Source organism: Lepisma saccharinum, chromosome 24 (assembly GCF_977018435.1).
Source record: "Lepisma saccharinum chromosome 24, izLepSacc3.1, whole genome shotgun sequence".
NCBI lineage: Eukaryota > Metazoa > Arthropoda > Insecta > Zygentoma > Lepismatidae > Lepisma > Lepisma saccharinum.
The window spans coordinates 56,488,852-56,516,779 of record NC_139252.1 but is presented as its reverse complement, the minus strand read 5'-3'; the positions used below and the strand labels follow the sequence as shown (position 1 = coordinate 56,516,779).

General features: G+C 40.1%; 1 protein-coding gene across 1 annotated transcript in view; it reads right to left on the bottom strand.

Annotated features, from left to right (window-relative positions):
- LOC145978316 (uncharacterized) overlaps positions 1-27,928 on the bottom strand; it is a 151,657-nt gene that overhangs the window by 14,497 nt on the left and 109,232 nt on the right. The window contains exons 5-8 of the mRNA XM_083110870.1: positions 12,354-12,479; positions 4,813-5,025; positions 4,136-4,399; positions 387-3,349 (exon numbers count right to left, since the gene is read on the bottom strand). Of these exons, the coding sequence (XP_082966996.1) occupies positions 387-3,349; positions 4,136-4,399; positions 4,813-4,891 (3,306 nt within the window). The 5' untranslated portion in view covers positions 4,892-5,025; positions 12,354-12,479. The remainder of the gene's footprint in view (positions 1-386; positions 3,350-4,135; positions 4,400-4,812; positions 5,026-12,353; positions 12,480-27,928) is intronic.

Sequence of the window (27,928 nt, the reverse complement as noted above, 5' to 3'; positions counted from 1 at the left end):
AGCATGTCTTGTCATCTTAGACCAACCATATATACACATTTCATCATTCATTTTAATCATCTTGATTTAACAAAGGGTTAGAAAACTTTATATAATAATAATAAAACAGTCAACAATGCTCACACTACTTTAACAATTGCCCCAAAACTTGTACAAGTCGGCCATTCTTATTAAATCATAAATATTTAAGAATATTCCTAAGGATTTTCTTCCTTGGCAACACTAATTTCTTGTCAAAATTTTTACACATGGGCAATTCACTAATTAGTTATTAGGTGGCCGATACAGTAGAGAAGGTGCATATATCCTTCAGAAACAAATTTAAAAGTAAAGAACTACAGCCATGAATTAAAATTAAGCTAGTATCAATAAATACATTTGCTCACCTTTTTGGACATTTTCTGAGAAAACTGATCTGCCATATCAGCTCGTCTGATGCTTCTTTTATTCCTACCCCCCTTCTTCTGTTCTGCAGTTATTTCCTTTTCGTCTGCCGAGAATTCCTCGTCCATCTTTTCCCGGCCAATGTAATAAGGTCCGAACAAATCACCCAGCCCTTCTGAATGACTGCCATGTTTACAAAACACACATATCCAAGTCCTGTCGGCAGTGTATGCATCGTATCGGGCAGAGAGGGTGCTGCTGAAACCCACCTTGGATACTTTCCCTCTGTAATCGAGTTCGTTGTGGTAACTCAACTTTTTCTTCTTCGTAACTTTTTCACTCTCCTCGTCCTCCCGGGACGGGAGGTTGACCACGGTGACCGAGAATGGATTATCTTTTGGTCCTTCTATGTGAACGTATGGCACTTTCAATTTTTCAAACATTGTCTCCTGGTTCAATTTCCTTTTAATATCTGATTCCATCTTCACCATCACTCCTTTGCCATCGGATTTCCTCTTCTTCTTGGGGACAGACGTTTCTCCATCTCTCTCTTCAAGGAACAGCTTTGCCTTCTTCAGTTTCCTCGGAGATTCACCATCGGATTTCTTCTGCTTCTTTTTCTTTGGTGTACTCTCGGCGGAAGATGTCCCAAAGATGCTATCGGCTGATCTTCGAGACAGCTTATTCCTCGAACCCTTGGGTCGTCCTCTTCGACTGATGGGTTTGGCATCGATTGAAGTTTCCCCAGTGGACGAGCCCAACATAGTACTGTTGAGGCTTGTATCTTTGTACAATGCACTGTCGCTATGCCCATTCTCTGGTGTTCCAGGAGTACCAAGCATATTCTCTTCTTTAACCTCGTCAGTCTCAACAATACCCGCAAACATTTTCGCCAATTCGTTCTCTACCTCTTTGAACGTGTCTCCGTTTTCGTTTTTCTGCTGAGGATTTCCAGGTTCAGTCTTGATCGTGATCGTATCAGCTACCTCTTTCTTAATGTTAATGTTCTCCACCGCTTCTATCGAGCCTGGGTTCGAGCTGGCCAGATCTTGTTCGCTTTGGAATGGTTTCTCAGTCACGTCAGCAACCTGTGGAGTCAATGCAGGAATAACTTTTGAGCTTGCCTCGACTTCTTCCGGCTTATCTGACATTAAAGCTGCCAATGTGGCCTCTAAGGGATCAGGTTCCATATCCATTTCTTCTTTTGGTTCTGCCTTCTTCTCCGGAGCAGGTTCTGCTTCCAATATTTTAGCCAGTTCAGCTTCGACATCGGGAATAGTTTCAGATTTTGTTTCTTGGATTACGTCTGCCTTCTCTTTAACAACCGTCTTATCAGTTGGGGATTCAGTTTTAGTTTCTTGCTGTGCCTGAACGTTTATTGCTGGGCAGGCTTTCATAGTTTCCTTTGGATCTTCTTTCTTGGATTCCTCTTTCCTATCTTGTTCTGCTTGCACTGGTAATTTCACCGGCTCCTCTTCAGACAGCAGTTTTGTATCTTTTATCGGTGAGTTGGCAACTTCGCTCTCTGGTGTTTTAAGTCTCGTAGGATTGTCTGATTTCCTCTTTCTACGAGGCTTGTCTAAAGAAGAGTCATCGAATGTCGGAGAAACTGCATCCTCTCTCATGGGATCAGGAGATTTTTGTTTGCACAGCTTCTGTGGAGAACTCTGAGGTGATCCAACATTCGAGGAACTATCTGCATTGCTATCTTCGGATGTGATCATGACGACCGATGGAATCACACCAGCAGGCTGCTCGGTGATGCTGGTGCTGACCAGTTTAGTTGATCCACTTTCAACAAGGTTCTCAACGATTGCATCAACCTTCTTAAACCTTTTAACACTTGCTTTGGTTCGATTGGATGTGGGAGATGTCACATTGGGCAAGGAGCCGTCCGTCAAATCACATTTTTTAATATCTTCACTCTGAATGTTTGTAGGCGAAAATGGACCACGGGGAGGGAAACCAGGTACTGCCACCTCGGCGAGGCTGTTCTCCTTGTTCACTTTGCCTGCTTCTTGAGAGGCACCTGGCAACTGAACATCTGCAGGAGAATCCTGAGATTTGGCTGAAAGAGTCTTGTTCTCAGGTGCATTTCGCTTTGCTGCAGCATGTTCAGACTTGAAACTTGAATACAACATTTCACCTATGCTCTTCTTTTCACTGTCCTTACGTTCTTCAAACGGATAAGATTGATCACCTTTCATAACCACACTATCTTTTTCACAATTTTTTGCTCCAGGATTACTGCCTACATTTTCAGTTTTATCTTTTGGGATCTCGGGTAACACAGGCACAACATTTGTAGCATCTGATAACGGTGTGGATGTTGGGGTAGCACCGGCAATTCCGCTACCCATGGGGCTGCTGATCCCGGAATCGGCACTAGAACTCAATTCACCATTGAGTAAAGGGGGCGATGCGACAGTTGTAATGGTCCCGTTCCGTACAGTCGTCTGCCCAACCAACGCAGCCTTCTCGCTCGACTGTGTCGTAGGAGCAAGGCAAATGGGAGCGGAGGAGCAGTTTCCATCTTGGTTCAGCCTGGACTGGGATGCCGCATCCGGAGTCTCTCTGCCCTGAACCGAGGTGGAGAGATCCAACATTTCCTGACCCATGGCGGCTGATCTGTACGCAGGTACACTCCTGTTCATGTCCTGATTGACCAGCATTTGCAAGCTGGCAAGGGGGTTATGAGGCCTATCCCCCAGGGACTTCTGTGCGCTGCCAAGGGAAGCCGTGCCGCCAGAAGCTCCACCCCATGCCTGTGAGGGTGACTGAGATTGCATCTCCACTGAAGATGGAGTTCCACTTCCTGAGCGACGGTCTGCTAATGTCTGCTGATGAGCCGGCTGCTGATGCTTGTTGTGGACAGCCAGAGACAGAGGGGAGTAGTAGCTGTGGGCCTGAGGATTCACCCCTCCTGGCATTGTAGAATTTAGGTTTCCTTGATGAATACCCATACCTGAAAAAGCAATTAGAAAATAATGTTTACTGTGCATATAACACATGCGCTCTTTTCAAATACTGCAATACCCTAAATTCAATTGCACTTGATTCTATCTAAGAACGCTAATTTTGGCTGGAGATAATTATCCTAAGAAATCTGCACAACCAACTCTCAGCCCCCCCCCCCCCACTCTCCAATAAACTTTTACTCAATATACTCATTTATAATGCTTTGTTTATGATGTGATTTAAAGGTCTCCGCAGAGGTATAGTGGTAACACAAGACCCTGGGTACAATACCTGGTGGAGGTACACGGTACAGTGGTTCTAATTCAATTTTGAACTGTAGGTGTATTTATGATTAACCCATCTGAGCAGAACTTGGATTAAAAATAAACTTCGTTTGATGGCTGCATTTAATGTGACAACAGTATTACAGTGCATTTGCAATGAAATACTCATACTACTAACACAAATATTCTGAACACAACTTTTATTTAATTGATACAATATTAAAGTAAAGAATATCTATTTACATCAGTATGAGTATCAAAGTGGTAATGGCTCAGACCTCTACATTTCTAAATAATTTTCATTTCCTAAAATCCACTGCAGTCTAATTGTTACATTGTGAATAATCATGCAGGATCTTATTTAAACATTTACCATAGAATATCAGTTGTCAATACTGGTTAAAATTTCATATCAACACATACCGAATTTCAGCCAACAGCTATGTATACATGCACTGGAGATTAACACAGAACCTACTGAACATTTGAATTGAACTATCTGATGGTACCTTGAGTTTGGCTGACGTTAGAGTGATTCCATGCCATTCCATGGCTTTGCCCGCTGCCTCCCATGTGGTGGCCATGGTGAGATGGGTACTGCCCCGACATGGTGGTGGTTGTGTTGGGGGCTGGTGCTTGCGATGAGTGGAGGGCTACGTTTGACACTGGCGAAGGCGTGTGAGCAGGTGATGGGGTCTGCGAACCAATTACTTGCGGAGGGGAACGACCATAATTTGTCCACTGCTGCTGATTATTCTGGTAAGTATGCTGACCTGAAAAACACATACAAGAAAAACAAAATACATAATATGCCATGCCATGCATTTTTTCTACACAAGTGCCATTACTAGGGCCACATTTTTATGGTGAATAAAATATCAATTTAGGAAACATGAAAAAATCAGCATTATGGCATGATATTTCATGTTACGTGTTTGTCAAAAATTAAATATGCATGCCCCAAGCCATTAAACTTCTTGATAGGTAGCTTTACTTGCTAACTTCATTTTGTTAAATAAAATTTCAAAGTATGTACAGATATATTATTCTGACAATATATACGACAACACATAAAATCTACAAAGTTTTAATCCATCATACTTTTTGTTAAATTAAAAATACGCTGAGTACACATAAAATATGGACACTATACACTCATCAACATATTTTTTAAAATGTTTCTTACCTGAGTGAGCAGGATTAGGTGATGCATAATGTCCCAACCCTGAAGTACAATACACAGACTGGTTGTTGCTGTAATTCATTCCATGCTGCGATTGGTTCCCATGATTTGTATACTGGTAGCCTCCTGGACTTGCAGACAATGGATACTGCTGGTACGATGTGTTAGATGAGTAAGTACGCTGTTGTTCTGTGTATCCAGTATTACCAGAATTACCTGAACAAAAAAAACAACAACATAAGATCAGGGGATGCAAACGAGTGCTTTATGCACAAGAACAAGCAGTGATACAATCAGCTTGAAGCAGTCCAGTACACAAACACAAAAACTGTTTTAGGTGGCAACCCCCGCCCCCCCCCCCAATGTCAATATGAGGACAAATTTAAGTGGGCATTTGACTTGTGTGTCCCCCTCCGATTTCCATGAAACTTGGCAGGTGTATAGTGGGGCCTAAAGGAAGAAATACGTGTTTTTTTTGTTTCAGCTAAAAAACGGTTTTACAGGGCGAAACCCACTCAATTGTCAAGATGAGGACAAATTGAAGTAAGGATCTGACCCCTGTGTACCCCTCCGATTTCCATGAAACTTTGCAGGTGTGTGTATAAACGGGCCCAATTGAAGTAATACGTGTTTTTTTGTTTCGGCAAAAAAATTGTTCTAGGGGGCAACCTCCTCTCAAATGTCAAGATGAGGACAACTTGAAGTGGGGATCTGACCCCTGTGTTCACTTCCGATTTCCATGAAACGTGGCACGTGTATAGAGGGGCCCAAAGGAAGAATTACGTGTTTTTTTTTGTATCAGCTAAAAACTGTTTTAGGGGGCAAAATCCCCTCAAATGTCAAGATGAGGACAAATTGAAGTAAGGATCTGACCCCTGTGTCCCCCTCCGATTTTCATGAAACTTGGCAAGTGTATAGTGGGGCCTAAAGGAAGAAATACGTGTTTTTTTTTGTTTCAGCTAAAAAACGGTTTTACAGGGCGAAACCCACTCAATTGTCAAGATGAGGACAAATTGAAGTGGGGATCTGACCCGTGTGTCCCCCTCCGATTTCCATGAAACTTTGCAGGTGTGTGTATAAACGGGCCCAATTGAAGTAATACGTGTTTTTTTTGTTTCGGCAAAAAAATAGTTCTAGAGGGCAACCTCCTCTCAAATGTCAAGATGAGGACAAATTGAAGTGGGGATCTGACCCCTGTGTTCCCTTCCGATTTCCATGAAACGTGGCAGGTGTATAGAGGGGCCCAAAGGAAGAATTACGTGTTTTTTTTGTTTCAGCTAAAAACTGTTTTAGGGGGCAAAATCCCCTCAAATGTCAAGATGAGGACAAATTGAAGTAAGGATCTGACCCCTGTGTCCCCCTCCGATTTTCATGAAACTTGGCAAGTGTATAGTGGGGCCCAAAGGAAGAAATACGTGTTTTTTTTGTTTCAGCTAAAAAACGGTTTTAGGGGGCAAAACCCCTCAAATGTCAAGATGAGGACAAATTGAAGTGGGGATCTGACCCCTGTGTTCACTTCCGATTTCCATGAAACGTGGCAGGTGTATAGAGGGACCCAAAGGAAGAATTACGTGTTTTTTTTGTTTCAGCTAAAAACTGTTTTAGGGGGCAAAATCCCCTCAAATGTCAAGATGAGGACAAATTGAAGTAAGGATCTGACCCCTGTGTCCCCCTCCGATTTTCATGAAACTTTGCAAGTGTATAGTGGGGCCCAAAGGAAGAAATACATGTTTTTTTTTGTTTCGGCTAAAAAAAACGTTTAGGGGGCAAAACCCGCCTCAAATGTCATGATGAGGACAAATTGATGTGAGGATTATCTGACCCCTGTCTCCCCCTCCGATTCTCATGAAATTTGACAGGTGTATAGAGAGGCCGCATGCCCCCTGTTTCTTCCTATGCCATATTTACGTGGTTTCGGTGTCAGATCCCCACTTCAATTTCTCCTCATCTTGACATTTGAGGGGGGGGGGATGAAAACACACATAAATGTGAGACATTCCATTCCAGGATGAAACCTTTAACACATATAACAAGATAGAAATGTTATACGCGTACAATGATTATACAATTGTTCTACAGTTACAGTTCTACAAATTAAAATAAATAAGTTCTGGATCTGGATTTCGGATCCGGCCATCCCTACTATACACCTGCCACGTTTAATGGAAATCGGAGGGGAACACACGGGTCAGATCCCACTTCAATTTGTCCTCATCTTGACATTTGAGAGGAGGTTGCCCCCTAGAACAATTTTTTGCCGAAACAAAAAAAAACACGTATTTCTTCATTTGGGCCCTGCAAGTTTCATGGAAATCGGAGGGGGAGACTTAGACCTCCCTTGTAAGTGTATTAATTAATTACAAATCGCGCACGCGCACACACACACTATATATATATATGTATATTAGCAGGTAACAATATGTTATAAGCACATTCTTACTTTCCAAAGAAGCGCATGTGGGATGATGACAAAACGGATCCGGATCTGGATTTTGGATCCGCTATAATCCGGATCTGGCCATCCCTAGTACACACACTGGTGATTCAAGACTGACTGAGTGATGGAGAAAACAGGTGGGAGTGACCAGGAAAAGTTTCCTTTGCTTACCAATTCATCCACTCCAACATTCAATAAATTAACATCATGGTGGTGATCACATCACCTCCTCAAGCAGTAGCGATCGAGAATGTATGGGGCCCTACTTCTGCATCCCACCTCCTTATGCCTACATACAGGGTGTCTACCAAAATTTGACTTTTCTTGTTTTTTCCTTCCGTTTTCTTGACCAGTCTTAACATTTATTTAATCGCCCTTAATTAGGTATAGTTGGAAACTTAGAAAATTGATATTCTTATTCAGTGGAAAACCCCCTACCACAAGGCTGGTTAAGATGAAAACTGAAGCAGTACTTTAACAATGTGAATGGGGAATGGATTAGGATTTTTCTTAGAAATCCTATTTGGCTTCCCCACCCCAATAATATAATATGGCCAATTATAATAATTATAAGTCACAATGTATGGGGCTGCCTTTTCAGCATGCTGCAATCTTTTACGCAAACACCTGCAGAGCCAAATCATAAGTGCCCCTTTGGTGCAATCATGGGCACCTCAAATATATGAAGGCTCAGCAAGCAATGTGATCGCTCTGCTACTTGACTGCCAAATAAGTGTTCTCAGAGCGCGCCGAGCGAACTTGAACCTTGCTTACTACAGGTTTGAGCCATAGAGCTTTTGTTTCGATCTCGTGAGGTAAAGAGGAAAAGTGTGAGGATTGCGGACTGGGGCGCTGGCGGTCAATGAGGAAATATTTATGATGCTTATCATCTGATTCCAGGGCAAATATGAACCCGTCCGTGAACAGGACGTTGCACCAATCTGAGACAGTCCACTTGACATGTTGACGACACCACTTTAATCTTGCCCCTCTGCTTCCACAGTTAGTGCAACACAAACACGTGGTACTCGGGCATACAATCCCTTCGAGCCTTCGGCACACAGTACTGGCAGATATTGTCTTACCAAGTGCCGCTGCAACCATGGATGTAACAGCTGTGAAGGTCTCTCGTCCATTCCGCTTGGCTACTATAGCAATATATCGATCATCAGAGGGGGCGGTAACCCTTGGACGACTGGGCACAGGTCTCCGAACAACAGTTTGACTTGTTTCCATAATCGAGAAATTACCGAATGATCAACACCAAAGAAAATAGCGACATCTTTGACTGTCCTGCTTCAATGCATCCGACAGGATACCAGCGCTCACTATCTGTCATTCGACTTCTTTCAGCCATAGAAACAGGATTATTATCAAAAATAATCCTACAAAAGTTATAAACACTTCCTATCAGTTTTTAAATGCGCCTCAAACCCTTCAGAATGCTGGTGTCTTCAACGAAAGTGTGATAATTCTAGCACGAAATCCTCGCTTTTATGCTATTTCAAGATTAGGCATCTAGGTACAGTTGATTCACTCTCTACTTCCAAAAAGGAAGCTACAAATAGAAACCGACATCTACATCTGCAGCGATTTTCAGCCACTCAAATTAAAATACGCTTTCGAAAATTTGCATTGCGTGATTAACTTTTGGCAGGCAGTGTATAAATACCTTATAATTTTAGTGCAATATTCTGTCACTTTGTTATAATTTTTTTTTGACAGATATAAACATATAATCTCCATTCCTTATTTTTTTCAAAGTAAATGTCTAAATACTTTTGCATTGCAGTCACTTGGTAAACATTTATTAAGGAGCTCAATGACACATTCAGATTCTTTAAGCACCATTTGGAATTTTCTATTGGATCAGTAAATTTTATATCATTGCTTTATCGTATCAATAAAAATTTCATATCAGTCCAGCCTTACTAAAAAGTTATTAGCTTCATCAAATAGATACATTTCAGTTAAAAAGAAAACAATAAATTTCCTAATATTATTGTTGACTCAAGCAGATAAAGAATTTAGAAAATCCTTGAAGAAACAAACATTTGTACGAGGGCAGGTTGAAAAATTCACGGCCTATGTGGGTTCAAAAATTCACGGCCTATGTGGGTTCGAGCAAACCAGTACATAAACTAGCACCATCAATAAAATGTTCATAATATATGAACCTACCATGCAAAATCATGTCCGGATAAAATAACTAGAACTTTTCCTTTTCTAGCTCCAAATTGAGGATGTCAGACATTAGTGAATTTGAACAGTGTGCCTTCAACATGTACCTCTTCCTGAAGGAGCTCTCGCCACAGGAGATCCAAAACGACCTGACCATGACGTTAGGGGACAAGGGACCATCATATACCACTGTAAAGAAATGGGCAGGGTTTCAAACGTGGGCAATTTGGGCTGGAGGCTCAACAAAGGCAAGGGCACGGTCTTCTGGGATTGTGAGGGTGTCCTGCTGGCCGATTATCTCCAATGTTGTGCAACCATCAATGTCACGTATTATATATTTATATATCTGCTGGACAAACTAAAGACAGCACTCAAGGAAAATCAATGCAGAAAGCTGGCGAAAGGGGTCGTATTTCTGCAGGACAATGCACCCGTCCATAAGGCACGTCGAACAATGGACACACTGATGCAGCTGCAGTTACAAATACATGAGCATCCCCCTTATTCACCAGATTTGGCACCATCAGACTGGTGGCTTTCCAAAAAGTAAAAATTGTTCTGAATGGTGAGACAAGCCCAATCCTATCAAATAATTTAATATGTTTAATTTATATGTATGTTTTTCTATTGAAAGACTGTGGTAATATGAAACACAATTATGGGCTGAAACTGCCAATTGAGCAGTATGTACATTTTCTTCTTCTTTTATTTCTTTATAATTCTTGTTGATTTAACAAATGCCGTTCAAGAAGTGTAACATTGTATTAATGTGTAACCATTAAGTTTAAAGAAGTGTTTTGCAGTTTTAATTATTTTAGAAGACTATAGTGCTGAGCTAAGTATTGATTATAGGGCTGATTCTTCTGATTGGTCAGATAAAGAATATTAATCCTAATATTCTGCCTTGATAATCTGAAAGTTGGTGTTACTGGGATAGACATTGCTACCATATTTTGTTCATTTTTATATTGCTTAGTTCAGTGACTTTAGAAATCTTATTATAACTCACTTGATGAGATTTTAATAATAGTTATGTCTCAAGGGTACAAATTACGATGGTGCATATGCCATCATTAAGGTGAGGAGTTATAGTTCCACACCATGTGTGCATTTATTTCAATATCGTCGGATATGGCTGTGCTGCTAAAAAAATGTGGGCATATGCAAGAGTATGAATTTCTCCCCATGTTGCCAAGTGGAAGCATTTTTTCATGTCGATTATTAAGCTAGACACAATACTTGAAAAACATGAAGAGTGAGAATTTTCAGAATCCCATGTATTCCTTATGGAGAAAAAAACTAGACAACTTCAAGTTGAAGCTAATCGAATGGAAGTTGACTATTCTTGTGGTCAAAAACTTCATCAAATTGCCCTCTTTCCGTTGATATGTTTTTCCATGTCTTCGGAAGTTTGATATTCCCAAGATAAATAATAGTCCCATAAGTGCAACGCATTTCTCCTTGCATCCTATGGCCATCCTGGCAGTGTTGCCAAACCGGATGCACATATAAGAGCTATATTTCACATTAAATTGAATTAAAACTGACTTTCAAGGAGCTACATTTACAAAGGCTGGATAAAGTACCTCCTAAGGTAACTTTAATTTTAGGTGTCAAAGAGGTGGAAGGGGGGGGCACTGCTATTACAGTTAACTTTAAAGCAATGACAATTTATTCTAAGTTTTCCGCGGCATCATCCATCTCAATAATACACCGATGGTCATATAAAATCAAAAATAAAGGATTCCCGTATAACAATATTATGTCATCTCCTGGGTGCTATTAAAAAGTAGCTGGGGAGGTAAAAGGGGGTGGGGTGATGCAATCAATATAACAATATCATGTCTCGTGCAAAATGTATACTCATGGCAAAAGTTGGTCTGATTGGGCCGGAGCCAGTGATGACATCTTAGTGGGGCATGATGGCGGGTGCTTCAGTTCACAGCCAAATGAGTGCAAGCCAGATCTGGCCCCCAAAAGAGCTAAGTTGGCAACATTGACTTGGAGACTGTTTCGCATGCCCTTAACCCTGCATCGGTTGCTCACGGTCTCTCGTTCCGGTGTGTGATTTTAACGTCATTATTTATCAATGTTGTCGACCTTCCCTCTATCTAGCAGAGTTTCTAACCTTCTTCTTTTACCCAACAATTTTGTTTTCAGTGTTAGTACGATATTTGAGCTGCTAGGGAGGGTTTGTTAAAGCCCCTTGCTGTCTTGAGTCCACGCGTGGCTATATGCGTACCGTTTATACTGAACATCAGGTCTGCCGTTTCATGCCCATGCCAGATTAATGAAGAGTGCCTTTTTATAATTTTATAGAATTTCAATTTTTATAGTTTTATAGAATCTCACTTGTTGAAAGATCTAATCATAATAATTGAAGATTTGGAGTTTCAGACCATTAATTTGGCATATTTTAAAATCCCAGACTCAGAGACTGTGCACGACCATCGACATAACTTTTCCTAACCCACGAAGGGTTAATCACACAGAGCCTTGGTTTGCAGAGCAATCCTTAGACTTCTATTTGCAAGGTCTGCAAGCATTGCAGCAGCTATGTTAAACGTACAGTACATTAAGAGGAGAATATGTTGAATAAAACCACCAGGCACTGTTAGCCATATCCATGAATTATTGGGGAGGCTGCAAATTTATCAACCTACCCTCGTATCTTACTGGCAGAGGCTCATGAAAAAAATTTTGAACTTGTACTGCTATCATTATGCCAGGTACAGAGTACCTTGATGCTTGTATGCATAATTTTGTTGTAAACTATATGATAAAGCAAACAGCATTTTCCCTATCAACGTGATCTGATTTTTTAAAAAAATACTCATGTGCCTATGGCTAAGAATACTAACACAAGCCTGTTAATTAAGTCCCATCACACACACAAAGCTAAATTGTGAAATTAAACAGAACTTACTTTGATTTACAGGAAAATAGCCGTAATTTGCATCGTACTGCTGCTGCTCATACTGGGGTGTCTGCCGGTCATAAAACGATGTGTCTGCAGCAGGAAATCTGTTGTCCTGTGCTTCACTTGAGCTACCTGCAAAACAAGGCGAGATTTCCATGAAAATGGATTTAACCATATGAATAAATATAATGCAATTAAGATGAAAAGATGAAAAATGAAAATAAATGACATTCTTGACATGAAAAGAAAACATTTTTACAGGTATACGATGGGATTATTTATATATATATATATATATATATATATATATATATATATATATTCACTCAAAACTTCAAAAAGATTGATCCTGATGTTTATCTTCTCATGTAGCATGCATATTTCCACTGACTTGACAAGTTTTTCTAAGGTGGTTTCACGGAGTGGCATGCTTGTGGAACATCAATGGGTCAATGAATGCTTAACAAATATACCACTTAGCAGAGCTACTGTATAGCACGCAGTTGTGTATCCTATCCTGAATCTAGCATATGCCCATGAAACATGCTAAAGACAAATATGCAACGTAGTGCTGCCCTACATGAAGGTACCTTATAACTAGACCTCGGAATTTAGGTTCTTAACCTATTTTTTCCCTTTGCAGGTAAATGAGAAATAAAAAGTTACATCACAGTTTCATTAAAAAAAGTACATTTTGCTAACAGTACAAGTATTAGTATTACAATAATTAGTGGATCATTTTGAAAATGTTTAGAAATGAAAATTTGGTTACAAAATTATTTTTTTATTGTTACATATATCTATTAAAATTTCTCACTGTTCCTTTGAAATTTTGTTTTTAACAATTGAACCTAATTAGTATTTTTCAGGATCTTTGAACCATTTTAAGTTTTTTTAACTTACTTCAGGATTTTTAGAACCAATTTTACAATTTTTAATACCTATTCCAGGAACCTAAAAGTACATATTTTAGAACCTAAAAATCCAAGGTCTACTTATAACATTATCAGTTACATGTTATCAGGCTTTTTCTCACAATTTTGGCCACTTCTGTCCTTCACTTTGAACCATTTTATGAAAGTCACTTCTCCTCACTGGGAGGAAGTATCTGTCAAAGCTAAATACCTTTTAAGCACATTATTTTTCTATTTTCACGGATTTTATAGACTAAATAACAGAAACAAATTTGGGGATGTTCTGATACATACGTACTGTATCCCTTAATTAAGAGGTGCAATGTCTTTAACACAAAGACTTAAAAGAGAATATGATACAATGTGATTAAACATTACACTGGTCTACAAATTTTCATGAACTTTCTGCTTATGTATATTTTTCAGTCTTATTTTCATAGTTTCGACCCGCTGAACACGAATATGACATTGATTTTGCTGTAATGTCAGTTTTTCGGATAATATGGGTCTTTTATTATTTCTTATTCAAAGTGCAACGAGTAGCCTATATGTCATATGTATTATGTAGAAAAACATAAAATTACAAACACAGTTCAGTCAGTACTCAGTAAATTACATATATAATGAACAGTATAAATAACAATGAAAAATAGCTAAAGCAATACAATGGAATGAACAAAAGCTGTGAAGTTAAAGTTCAGACTTATTTTTAGGTAAATTCAGGTCTCGAATAAGGTCATCTAGCTCTTTCTGGTTCAGTAAATGAGGGTTTTTGCTATCCCCATCATCAGTAACATGGTCACCAGAACTGTCCAAATCACTACCTTCTTCCGAAAACGTGGTTTGGATTGGAGGTGATGGTATAGGAAGATCTTCACTGTCAGGAACAGGTGCTCGGGAGGATGGTATGTCAAGGTATTGTAGCTGACGCCCGTTCTTCCCTCTCTTAAAATGTGGCAGGTCGATCATGCAAAAGTAACAATCATCATCATGATTTGTAGGTTCCCTCCACACTCTCAGAATCGCAAAGGGCATGCCTTTCCTGTTACCACGCAACCAATGTTCCATCGTCGACCTGCAGTTACCACAAGTAACATGTGGAGCCCATGGTTTGTCCAGATCACCAACAGACATTCCAAAGTACTCTTTACAGGCTTCACGAAATTTTGTCCCTGGCACAATGACATGTTTAACTTGCTTGGGTCCAATATAGTATACACATACATAACAGAACGAGTCTGCATGTAATTTGCACTTCCGACCCGCTGTTCCATAACAAAGCAAATGAACTTAACGCAGATTAACACACACCCAGACTGAAGTAGTAGACATGGTGGGGAAGAAAGAACCTTGAAACACACAACCACAAGGCCAAAGTAGGAATTCAGGTGAGCGCTTGTACTCTTTAAATTTACTACGCACCGATAAAAACACATACACAAAAAAAAAAAAATGATAAACAACACAGACAGGGTAAACATGAAAGGGGAGTTTCGAACCTTTACACAAGTTAAAATCAACAGCAACTGTGCTTCCATCTAGCGACTGTAAGAGTAAATACACCCATATTGCTGTGGATAAGCCAGCAGTGCGAGAGAGAACAAAACATGCTAATATCTTTGAAAATGTTGATATTTCGACAAAATCATTGCCGGATTCATGTTTAGTGGGTCGAAATCTATAAGCATTCATCACAAAACAATGACAAGCAAAATCTTGTTGCCCAGTGTTATCTATGTAAGTGTAAATGTACGAGATTATATAAACCTGTAAGAGATACAGGGTAATACTTTGTAACAAGATGTAATATGATGCTTTCCATGCCCTCTCACAAAGGGTCAACGGAAAAAGAGAAATAAATAAATATATGCAAGAGATGGGGGACTCTTGTTTGCATCATGCTGGAAACCCAGAAGTGACAAATTTCACATGTAAGAGGCCAGTAGTGTAAAGGTAAAAGCAAAACTGATTCAAGAAATTTTGATTTTCTATTTCACACTAACTTTTCTACTTCTCCTAATTTAATGTTAATAATGAGGATGAATAGATGAACGAGGCAAAGGTTACAAAGAAACCACCTACACGAGCTGACTCAAACCCAGAAGATTTGGTAGCAAGACTGTGGATGTAAGTAGATTACAGTTCATGCAGCAATGTTACAGGCATTGAATATCTGTTTTCAATTTTAAAATCAAAATTTTCCAACCTTTACACCTGCTCACTTATACTGAGTTGGTATTTTAACTTCACTTTATGCACAGTAAGGTTAATCAGGACTGGACCTACAGTTTAAAGTAGGATCCGAACCACTATGATTACTTTATACTTCATGAAAATCAACTGATAATTAACTTTCACTTTATCCCTTTTATGCCTATTCATAGGTTTCAGTAACCATGTACTATCCAATGTACAGATCTATTAGAAAAGCACAGGAATGTAGTTCACATGGAAGATGGACACAGACAAAATCAGTTTGGCATAATACCTCAATGGTTGTTTGCTGGACACAACTCATGAGCTCATCACCTTCATGTGTTGATATTTGCGTTACATCTCAGCACCTTCAGTCTGCCCAGTCAAGTCCAGGCCATGGAGCAGATGGTATTTAAGAGCCCTACAATTTGGTGCAGGCTTGCTCCTCAGGTGGTTTGCATGTATACGTATAAAATTTGAATTTCTCTTTTGCCTATTAAAGATTCAACCCTGCAAAATGTTTCATCCAGAAGTTTGTATAATGTGATATGAGACTAAGCAATGATGTTTTCTTTCTTCAAATTTTCCAGATCCTGGCACTACCCACACACTGTACAGTGGCTCCCATATCACAATTAAAGTATGGGACTTTTCTTAAGTTGGCAACTCAGCGGTTTCGATTGTGCAATTCTGATATACTTATATGCATGTATTTTTTTTCACAACTCAAATCCCAAATATGCCTGCCTACAAGCACATACTAACAGGTTCACTACTTTCTTGTGCAGATTTCTTTTGTGCTATCAGCATTTTCATTAAACTTCTATATGTATACAGTGTTACTATTTATACATTTCGAGAAGGCTAGGTTTGTTAGGTTTGATAATCTTAAAAGCTGGAAGTAAGACAAAGCAATGTCAAATGCTAGTTAAGAATAATTATTTTTGTCTGTGTGGGCCATGACCTTTCCAAAGGCATCCAAGGCCCATCCCTATTGCTGCTGTTAGTAGTAGCAAAAGACTGAAAATTAGTTTTCTTTGCTACAGGTTAATATACATAAATACCAAGTGACCATCAGTTATGTGTAATGTTGTGGAACAACAGTTAACATATAACGTAATCAAGCCAAACACACACAGAATTATTTATCCCATGCAAATGACCAGCATGGCTTTAATTAGTCAACATTTTTTTTTCTGGACAGAACTGACGTATCAGAATGGTAATAAAAGAGAACAACTGTCATCGGCCACAGGATTATACATTTAAGGCTATTAAACGTTTTGCAAAAGCCATGGTTTTTAAACACTATATTTTCCTCAATTTCTAAGCTACAAAATCGTGGAGGAAGTGAAAACAAAATCTCAAATGTGAATGTACTTCAATCTGTGGATGTGTCGCAATAAAAAGTGTGTTCGTAATCTCGCTAAATCAGTAAAGTTGTTAAAGTGACATCGGGAAAAATCTGTAGAATATCCCAGAAAACATATGGCAGCTAAAGTCAATAGAGAGGAACTAGATCACACAAAATTATGTTAAGTGGAAAACATTTTATACGCTCAAAATCTGTATTATAGGATCAACTCTCTGGTTACTTGCTAATTACTTTAGCATTTGCTACATATCATGTGCACTTGCATGCTTTACAGCATGTGTACGTCAAATATATATATGTACAAGTTTTTACAACATAACGAAAGCAACCACTTCCCTACACAGTTAGCTTATTTTGAGCCGCAGCCGGCGTGGTCAACTCAGCTGCGAGATTGCTTCAACCACTACGGAAATGGAAACCTATACCAAACCTTTCTTCACTGTTCGGGATCGATTCCTGCCAGAATTAAGTGCGTTCCACTGATATCTTTGTTCTCTAACATTAGGAAATTTTGTTCTTATAACTCAAATGTGCATATATGCTTACCTAATGTAAAAAAGTCGTTCGTAGAAGTAAATTATTGTGAAAGAAAACACCCAACGCAACTTTTAACTTCACACATGAATCAAACAACAAAGATGGCGTCTTTTTCGCCATCTATTGTTGAACGTAAGAACTGCTGAAAAAGCACGGCTACATCGAGGTGGGTCGTCGCCTAGCGGCTTCTGGTGACCGTTCTACGAAACATTTCATCCCGTATTCCCGCACGACTTTAGCCTTGATATTTTGTTTGCTGAAGAAAATTGCAATAAATTATGCACATGCTAAATATCCCATCAGTTTATATTACATCAAATCAAGGACGAATATTTTTAATAGCAATACTCATGTAACGTAGTCGGTCAATTGTCAGTAGTCAAAGAAATGAGTCATTCTGTCACTGCCTACACTAAGCATTGGATATTTTCGGCATTTTTTTTTTTTAAGTCCCTCATCTAACCCGAAGTAATTTCAGCCAGGGTTTCAATACATGAACTTACTGAAACTAATATTGCATTTATTATTATGTGACCCTTTTAATACAGTAAAACATAGCGACGGTGACGTGATGGTGTAAACATTACGTGGCTTTCAAGAAGTGATATGCGAGTGGGCATACATTGGAGATGTGATATATTAAGATAAGCAACCTGTATTTTATAAATGCTAGTTAGAAGTTAGACATCTTTCAATTATCGAAAAAAAATCAGTCTTATACTTTTCCTCTGCTTATTTTACTTTTTGATTTAGAAAAACCGGGTAACCTGAAACAAACACGTCAGCGCCTATAATTACATGACGATTTAATGAAGTGTCACCTGACAACTTCCTACGTGTGCGTGTAAACGAACTGGACCTTGGTCGATGGGCGAAATAATGACATTCTTGCATAGTTTTAATACAAAGGCAGCCGAAGGAATCTGACCTTATTGATCTACCCATCCGATAGTGAAATTTTGAATCCAGTTAAGTTAACGAGAGCAATTTTTCTAATCAGCGGAGCAGGAAAGATTCCTATTTTGATGGGTAAAAGGTTCACCTTGCATACACACAGTGGCGTACCCTGGATTTTCGAAGGTGGGGGGTGGGGGTTGTCTTCTATTTTAGAAGTTGGTAAGATTATGACTGTCCCGACTACTAAAAAAGAAGTGTGTGTGCAAGGTGAACTTTGTATGTACCCACCAAATCAGAATCATTTCTCTCGACGGTAGGTGTCCCACTTTTATTGCCGATGACTCTACACTACTATCCTTGCAGATTATCAGATCGCTTTATTATCGAGAAAACGATAGGAAAGAAAAGTAATGTTTTGAGAACAATGCATCACTCCTTTTTCAATATTAACTGAAATTATGAAAATATAGGCATCGAATGTAATGCAAAAGTGATATTAATTTTCCACAGTAATGTTTCCGTAGCATGATACTGTGTTACGTTTCATCAAACTTACAGAGGGAAGCATGGAATGCACATACCAGAAGATATACCCACGAGGGTATATACTGTCAGAGCGCCAGCCCACACGATTTAACGATTGATTGATTTATTTTACAGTATTTTGCATTTCAGCCACTTTTCGCTAATCGCAAAGATGAGGAGGAAAGGTAATAAGAAGAAACTGGTGAAAGGACAATCAGAAACATATGGATAGAACATAACAGGAGCTCCGCAGAGGCTGTTGACAGAGCTTCGTTATTATGCAAAATGCAGTTCAGCATGTACTAATTGGAAGTAAGGTTGACATGTGGGTGTCATCATAAAAGATCATCGCTTACACTCTTATCTGGAGCCCGCTACTTCTTCGCTTTCCAGTTCCAAGGCTGTTCGGGAAAAGCACTCAAGTCAAAAATGCAATTTTACAGCAGTTATTGTGTTTATTTTTTCAATAGCAAACATTACAGACATGTTGAATCATCACATGCCCAATATAAAAATCCCTACTTATAATGTTTTCTGTAATTGATTCAGTGTACCTTAAATGAAAGCAACAAAAAAAGCAGTTTTTGACTTACGTACCTTTTACAGAGCACCCTAGAATTGTCGTCACGATTCTGGGTCAACACCGAAATTTTAGGGGTTCCCACCGGGAATCGAACCCGGGACGGCTCTAATCAGAAACGACAACGCTAACCATTTCGCTACGCGAAGTTAACGTGTTCGATAAAATTATCACTTTATGAGTACGGTAATCACAGCCGAAACGCACATTGCAAGCGCCTACGCTTCTGCCACAATGCAAACAAGGGAGATAACTTCATTTAAAATATCGAACGTGCGAAATAATAAAAAAAACATCCAGGTCTCTAACTAGAGACTTGCTGAGCTGAGCGTTCTTCTGATAGTCAATATTACACCTGGTTCGTTGTATCGATTCCATCCGTAATACAATAAACACCGCCACCTTGCTTTATCTTATCGACCTTTAAAACAGAGCATTCAAAAAACAGCCACAGTTCACTTCGTAACAAACTTGACGAATATGTAATTTTGTCTTGCTTTCATCAAGCGACACACAGACCAGTAACTTAGAATGAGGTACAATTTCCCACAAAGCGCACATTTACGACAATTCTGCCAAAATGCTGGCGAGTATTCGAAAAAAGAGTTCTACGTTACGGAATTATCATCACATCGCGTTGCAGTTCTAAGCGGATCCATAAGGCGATTAATAGCCCAGAATTTTCGAAAAGGGAGGGGGGTTACGTATACTTTTTTTAGTGGGCAGTTTTCATTATGGCATCCTTTCCTGCCTTTGATGTTATTTTTTTAGGAGTACTGGGCCAGAAAGAAGGGGAGGTTATGACCCCCACCTTGGTCACGGTACTGCCTACAACTTCCAAATGGAGGAGGCAAAGCTGTTCGATAAATTGACTTATTTTGACACTTACTTGGTGGTAAAACTTGTACTTCTTCTCCAAGACGTGTTCCACATGTTTGAGAACATTCCCAATAAGGTAAAAAAAAATAGCTCGAAAAAAATCGCGTCTCTCTTGTGGGCTGAAGGCACCCAAGTGTCAGCCTATCTTCCACGTAGCCTACTATACCTTGCATCTTGCAGACTAACGTCGGCTTTAGACGAAAGCATTTCCTTTACCATTTTTGCTAGCATAAATGCTATGTAAATGCATGTACAAGGGTTCTATAAAAAGTAATGGCAACACTGGTATAATTGGTACTTGACTGTATTGGCAGAGGAGCACGTGTTACATTCCTTCAAAGTAATCGCCCCTCATCTCTACGACCTTCTGTCACACGTATGGAAGGCGTCGTACACCGTCAGCGCGTCCATCTCTGTCGATGTCCCGCAGTGACCGCCCTATAGCACGTATGATGGCTTCGCGCGTGTCGTAGTGCTTCCCGCCCAGTGGTTCCTTCATTTTGACAAAACGGTCGTAATCACACGGTCTCATACCGGTGAATACGGCGGATGTTCCAGTACCTCCCACTACCAGTTATGCAGGAGCGCCGTCACATTGTTTGCAGTGTGACACCTTGCATTGTCAAGCAGGATGATGGGACACCGTGCCGTCGCTTCCTTCTTAATGCGAGAAGAAGGTGGTGTTGTAAGAAGGTGCAGAAGTAGGCTGCGTTGACCGTCTGCCTGAGAGACGTTGTTCTTCTTGCCTAAACATATTGTTAGGGCGCTTGCACTCTCGTCCTCTGCTTCAGAGCACTGCTGTTTTTGACTGAATAACATACAATCGACTCCACTCACAAAACTTCCTCGTCTGACATTCCTTTATCAGCCACGAAACGCTTGTGGCGCTGTGACTCACCCCTTTCACGGGACAGCAGTGCTGTCATTACTTTTTATCCAACCCTTGTAAATGCTTCCAAAAATCTTATAGCAGATAGTACTTTACACGCAAACATTTCATGTAGCTTTTCGGACAGCTTTTGCGATTACAATGTATAACATATACAGCATAAAAGGCAAGTCGAGTTACACCATCTAAGCTGAGTGCACTGTGTTTACATTTGAAACAACTAAAATATTCTTCCATACGTGTACAGTAAACGTTGTAAAGTATGCATTGAAGCAGCGCCACTGTTTTATACCTAATAACGTTTTATACGAAACGTTATTCCTCTCGGTTGAATAGTTATCGGCTTTTAAAAATGCGAAGTGATACATTGTTTACATCTCACGCGGCCGCCATTACAACTTCACTCGCGACCTCTAGGTCGCTTCTGATTGGTTATGCTACGAAAAATGCTACGGAAATAGGACGGGTTCTATCCTTGAGAAATGCCATGAAATATGCCATAAGATTTTTCACTTTAGACGGTAGCATTTTGGTCATGGCATAAACGTTAAGAAAATTGCTAAGGAAAATCCTTTCGTCTCAAGCGGGCCTCACTCACAGCCAGTATAATCCTCTGCGAGGCTTGTGTGCTGTCCACGTGTGTTTGTCATTGTCCCTTCATCCATTTCACCACATCTTCATTCATCCCCATCTTCGCGATTATCTAAAAGTCGCAGTAAAGCGAAGTAAAATAAACCAAATCAATCAAACATCAAAAGTGACAGATCTACGCTCGGAACTCTTTGTCTTTCGGAAAATAGATCCTCTTCATTACAATGCGTTGTGTGTGTCACGCGTTGTTACTATCTCCACGGCGACGAACTAACTTCAATATCAAGTACGGTCGCCGAACGCATTGCATTGAAGCGGGTATTTTAGGATCTAGGCGTCCCATTAATATTGCGGGTGACTGTACGTGAGAAGAAAATATGGAAAAAGGCGTGGGGGACTTCACAACTTCCTCTTTTGATATTTTTGTGCGTTATGATTACGGGGCACTGCATGCGCTAAAGTGGCAAAACATGCTTGGTTGGTTGAGTTGGTGATATAAGTCCACTTTTGGCACAGTAAAGCTAATCGGGACTGGACCTACAGTTTAACGTGGGATCCGAACCACTAGTGCCTCCACCGGGACACCTTGATTACATGCAAAACATGAACGACATTCCCACGCAATTGAAATTTTAATGAATGATACAATGTAAAACTAAGTAGGTGTTTAAGTTTGAAATCTCGGTTTTTGACCATATTTGGTAAACGGGCTTGAATCAAAGTTCTATGAAAGCATATTAAACCATCAAGGTTATTAGGGATTTGATGTACGGTATTTTGAAATGTGCAACGAATCACGCAAGAAAGGTGAAACAGGTGTTATTTTGAAGATGATAAGTCAATAACAGGCCAAATGGCATTTCGAGCACTTTTTTTTACAATGTGTTCGATGTGCTCAATATTCAAAGTTTATAGCAACAAACATAATCGATTTTGTTCATCTCCGGATACCTTCACCTTCCACATGTCTTCTGAATCCCACTTTAAACTGTAGGTCCAGTCTCGATTAGCCTTACTGTGCTAAAAAGTGGACTTAAAACGCCAAAGCAATCCACGTGTCTTATATGCCCAATTAAAACTTAAGGAGGAGATTATTTCAATGTATGATGGAAAACAGACTGGAGGAAAATGTTAACGGGCAATTTGTCCATCATTTATTTTGCTTTTGGGTGTACAACCAGTGCTCAAAGTGAGGGAAGATGGTATCCCTTCCTGCAAAACGTTCGCAAAGCATCCTCCCGGATGTCACCATGTTAAACCATAGGAGCAACCCCCCCTCCCCCATCCCAGTTGGAAATTTCCACATCAAGCGCCGAATACAACAGCATAATTTATAACCATTTTGGCTACAAATTTCCCTTTCCGCTACAAATTTCCCTTTCCGCCCTTCCAGAAACATTGCCACACCCCTTCGCACTCCAGGTATTGGATATAAAGTCCCAAGTACGGGATCGAGCCCAAAAAATACCAATTAATATTTGCAATAAAGAATGCCACTTTTGTCTGATCGCGATGACGACGCTGAATGATTATTAGACATAGCTGGGATATTTCCAAATAAACATTCATACCCAGGCCAGGATTCCAACCTAGAACCTTCGTTGAGATCATGAGTCCGCTGCTTCTCCATCTAGGCAGCCAGCGGACTCTAGCGACTGTTCGGTGTACTAACAACGGAAGAGACAATACGGCGTTCTGCATTGTTCTGCCATCTTTCGGGGGTTGCGTGTAACTACATCGCACGAGATCTATCGGTTTTCATATTAGCTGTCAAAATTGTTGAGGAGTCTGTAATAGTTTCTCTTCCATGCAACTTTTTTGTTGTGTTTTCGAGGGAAGTGCACCAAACTTTCAGTTTTGTCCAGTCGATAATTTTTATTCATAAGAGTAATAGTTGCAAACTAAGATTGTAGTGTATCGCACAATGGTGTACTCAGAGGCGTAGCGCAGTTCTACGGGGGCCTCTGCAAGTAAAATAGTGGGGGGGGGGGCTAAGTAAAAGAAAAATATCGAGATGATGCCAAAGTGGAACGGATGCACAATAGTTAGCACCCCCCTCTCCCATTGTAAAATGATTAACTTTAATCCTGCCTTCCCATTTTTTGTCATCGACTTATTCTATCTAGGTATATACCAGTTTATTAGTTTGTCGAAACTAAATCAAGGGTGGTCTGAATATCTGATAAATAACTGGATGAAGAAATTAGAAATATTTTTTTCTTACTTCAACGCGCTGGCACAGCCAGGATTATATTTTTGAGGAGGGTGGAGGCTTCACACAGCCAACTATTTTGTTCGAAACTTTTTTTTTAAAAAAAAGTTGTAGGTTACACATAATACACATATATTTAAAAAATACTGTTTGGATAAATTGTTTAAAGGATAGTAAACACTCCTTTTTTGGACTTGGAGGTGGATGCGCCTTCAGCCCAAAAATCATCCTCTGGCTATGGCAGTCCAAGATTGAACGTAAGAGCCGCTCACATTACGCTTCTAATGGCCGCGTGCACCAACGCCGATTATTTCGAAGTTCAGATGAACGAGATCAATTTTAATCCACTCTAAATGAACTTGGTTTAAAGATTTGCATTGCATCAACGAAAAATGACGTTCACGAGATTCCGTTCAACTGATCCGAGATTAATTTGTAAGGTCATACCTGATTGGTTGGCTAAAACAAATTACAATCAAGAACCGCATAGAGTAGTGTGATGTGTTAAAGTATCAACATGTAGAAGAATAAAGCAATTCGGGCTGCAAACTTCTCTGAATTTGAGATTATGTACTAATCAATCTTGTCGACGAGTACAAGGATGTAGTAGAGTGTAGAATAATAATAATAATATTAAAAAAGAACTGACGGCACAACACAAAAGGAGGAGAAAGCATGGAACCTTCTTCTACGGGTCAGAACCTTAGCTCGTAACGCTTTAATGTCTTACGAAATGCATTCGATTTTGATGATACTGATGTCTGTGGTATTTGAATTTTTCAGTTCTTAATTCTTATATATTTATATTGTCGTGTCGTGTAAATAGCCAGTAACATGTATTTTCGTAAATTTATACAAAAATATTTCCAACACCATGTAACAATATCGTAATATTGCTCGGTTCTAATTTACCTTGCAAATGCACTTGCACGTAATATATGCCATTTATATATACGTTTTGTGTTCTGGAGTAGAAATGCACCACAGAACCACAAATTATTATAATAATAATTATTATTTTGGCAGTTTTTACACAGTTCTCGAATTATCAGCATTGTACGCCCAAAATCTCTAGCGTTTGAACGCACTTGATATCACTTTCCACTCTTTTTTTATTCAAAAACAACAGCCTGCAGTCGAAGCGTCAGTATCGTGAACCAGGATCAGCCACCAAAACGGTGTCGAATTGTAACGAGTGCACTCACGGTCCCCGAAATGACGTGTCAATCATACCCCGGCACGGGGCCAAACGTCGTTATGTGTACGGGATACCGGTCGTGACTCACGGTCCAGTTATCAAGTTCGGTACTGAGACGGTCGTTTATTGTCATACTATTGCGAGGCGGAGATTAATACCTTGAAATGTTACACTGTTTTGTTTACCTTTGATATGTAGATTCGAACAATCATAAAAACACTAATAGCATAATATCTGGTACCTGAAAAACGTCAAATAACAACACTGACGAACGGTAAAAAAGTGAATATATATTGTAACAACAAAAAAATATTGCAATCAACAACTGTTTACAAAGCCTCCTCACTCTCACAACATTCACGCTATCTCTCTTTCACACACATGAGGTATTTTTACATGTGAAGTATGGATACAAATCATGGATCTCATTAACATATCATTCCTTTTAATTTTTAAACCTTTATGTGAATTTAGGGCATTTGTCTGCCAGCTCCTGTGCTCTTTTAAATTAACTTAAGTGCCAGCCCTCGGAAAGCGGTTAACTAAGACAATTGGGTCGGCGTGGTTAAATCTTTCGTTCGAATGAACGTGTGCATCGAGTCGTAAGCACGACATTATACAAGTTTCTCGGACGGGGGTATTACACACAAGCCTCTCTCGTCCAATGAGAACAACTACTCAATTACATAGTGATGCAAAAACTTAATTGGCTCCAGCTGCCGGAATACACTAATCAATCGTCGGCGCGAGCAAAAATTACCTTAAAAACCACTATGCAACAAATAATACTATTTCACGCACACGACCTTGCGATAAAATAAACTACGCTTTCCACAATTAAAAAGGACTCATCAGTCAACTATTGACAAATTAAATGGCGCGACGGGGCGGTCGATTACACAAGAAATGGAGCACACTTTGACAATTTACACTAAATATTAAAGAAATGAAATGGAGCTTCTGACGCTGAATGCAGACAATTAAATTAGAACATCTGAACATGAAATAACCCTTTTTTACTACAATACCAAAAATTGTCAAACGCGGGGGTTAGGTTCGGGGTTTCCTGAGTAAGTTTGCAAATAAGTGAGACTTCGGCGTTAAACGTACGGTGTTGATACTAACGACGCACGTTTACATGGACATGAGAGACCCTCTGAAGTATACTGTACCAGACTCTCCTACATGGCGTGGTCCTTCATCTCTCCTGGACGCGGGACTTGCACACGGTTCCTTTGTGGCGAAATTGTCCTCCGAGGTCGATCGCGACGAAGAATAATTGCGACGATATGGTGTACTTGCACCTCCTCAGAACTTCGGGCGTTCCTCTTGTCACTAGCGTCGGGTGTACGTGGTCACGCGCCGGTTCGGAATCTCTCTGGTGACGGGCTTGGATTCGGCGTCGTTCTGGAAGCGTCGTTCTGGAGTCGACCTTCAATCTCTCTCTCTGGTGACGGGCTTCGATCGCCGTCGTTCTGAAAACGTCCTTCGGGCTTTGGGCAGTGTTTGGCTTTGGTGTCGTCTTTGGCGTTGGCTGACTGGCTTCATCGGAAGATGGCGATGCATCGTTGCGGGGTCAGGGAAGTCGACAGACTCCCTTCTCAATCTCCTTTAGCCGCCCATGATTATGTAGTTAACGCTTGGCAAAAACAAATCACCGCGTAATCTTCACCAAAATAAGGCGTACACTGGTAACTCTCTATCTGCGATTCGCTCACGGTACGTAAGGAAACAAAGTCCACGGACACAAAACAATGATCACGCGAGAGTGTAGCGCGGAGATGCTCTCTCTGTGAAATCCGGGTAAAAACTGTCTCTGGGGTGGTAGCACCGCATATATATATAAGAGATTCAAATTCGTCCGTTGAAACCCACGCTAAGGTGGCTTCGCTTCGCTTTCTCAGGGGATGGAAATGACCTCTGTCCATTGTCTTGAAAGGCGCGGTCGGCGACGCGTCCAGGATCCTTGCAGGCTTGGGCTCCAGCTGATTTCTCTGGTCATCCGTGAACACGGGTTAGCCCGCCCGCTGCGACTCAAGCCTGGTAGCGACGAAAATAATCTTTCCTTATCTTCGCGTTGGTGCAAATATGTCATGTTCTAAGCGGCGGCTGTCACTCAGGAAAGACCCGGCTCCAACTCCCGACGTCTGGCTCGGATACAAGTTTATCCACAAAATAAAATACCTCACACTTTTATATTTGAACATAAAATGAATCAATAAACAAAAAATAATTTATATCGAACTGCGTTATACATGTCACTAGATACCGTGACAGAATGGCCGATCAGAAGATAAACTCGTTTTCATGTTCCTAAATCGCGATCAAGTGAGTGTTGAACCGTCTTTGTGCAATGGAATTTTCCAATGATCCCTTCCCAATCCGAGTTTAAATTTTGATCTTCGTTGATGCACTAGGCCATTAGCGATTAAAATTACCACCTGAGTGCTAGTGTCGCTTCCAATATGGCCTCTACTAATTAGGATAGATCTTTGTTTACATTCAGTAGTAGTACGTAATAGCAGCGTGTTGTCATTGCTGGTATGGAAGAAACGTTTAAATTACGCGTTATATTTAAATATTGCAAATGCGATGTGAAGTCCAGGAACTATAACGAAGGTGAAGCTGTGCTGAGAGCGAAGCATTTAATTATGACAATAAAAATAACACGGAAAATGCACACGAAACTAATGTGTACGCACTGGTACTGGTTTTTCAAAGCGGTGCTGTTTCATCTGCACTGCACCTCGGTTGTAACTGCCTAACTGGGGCTCTCAGAAATGATTTG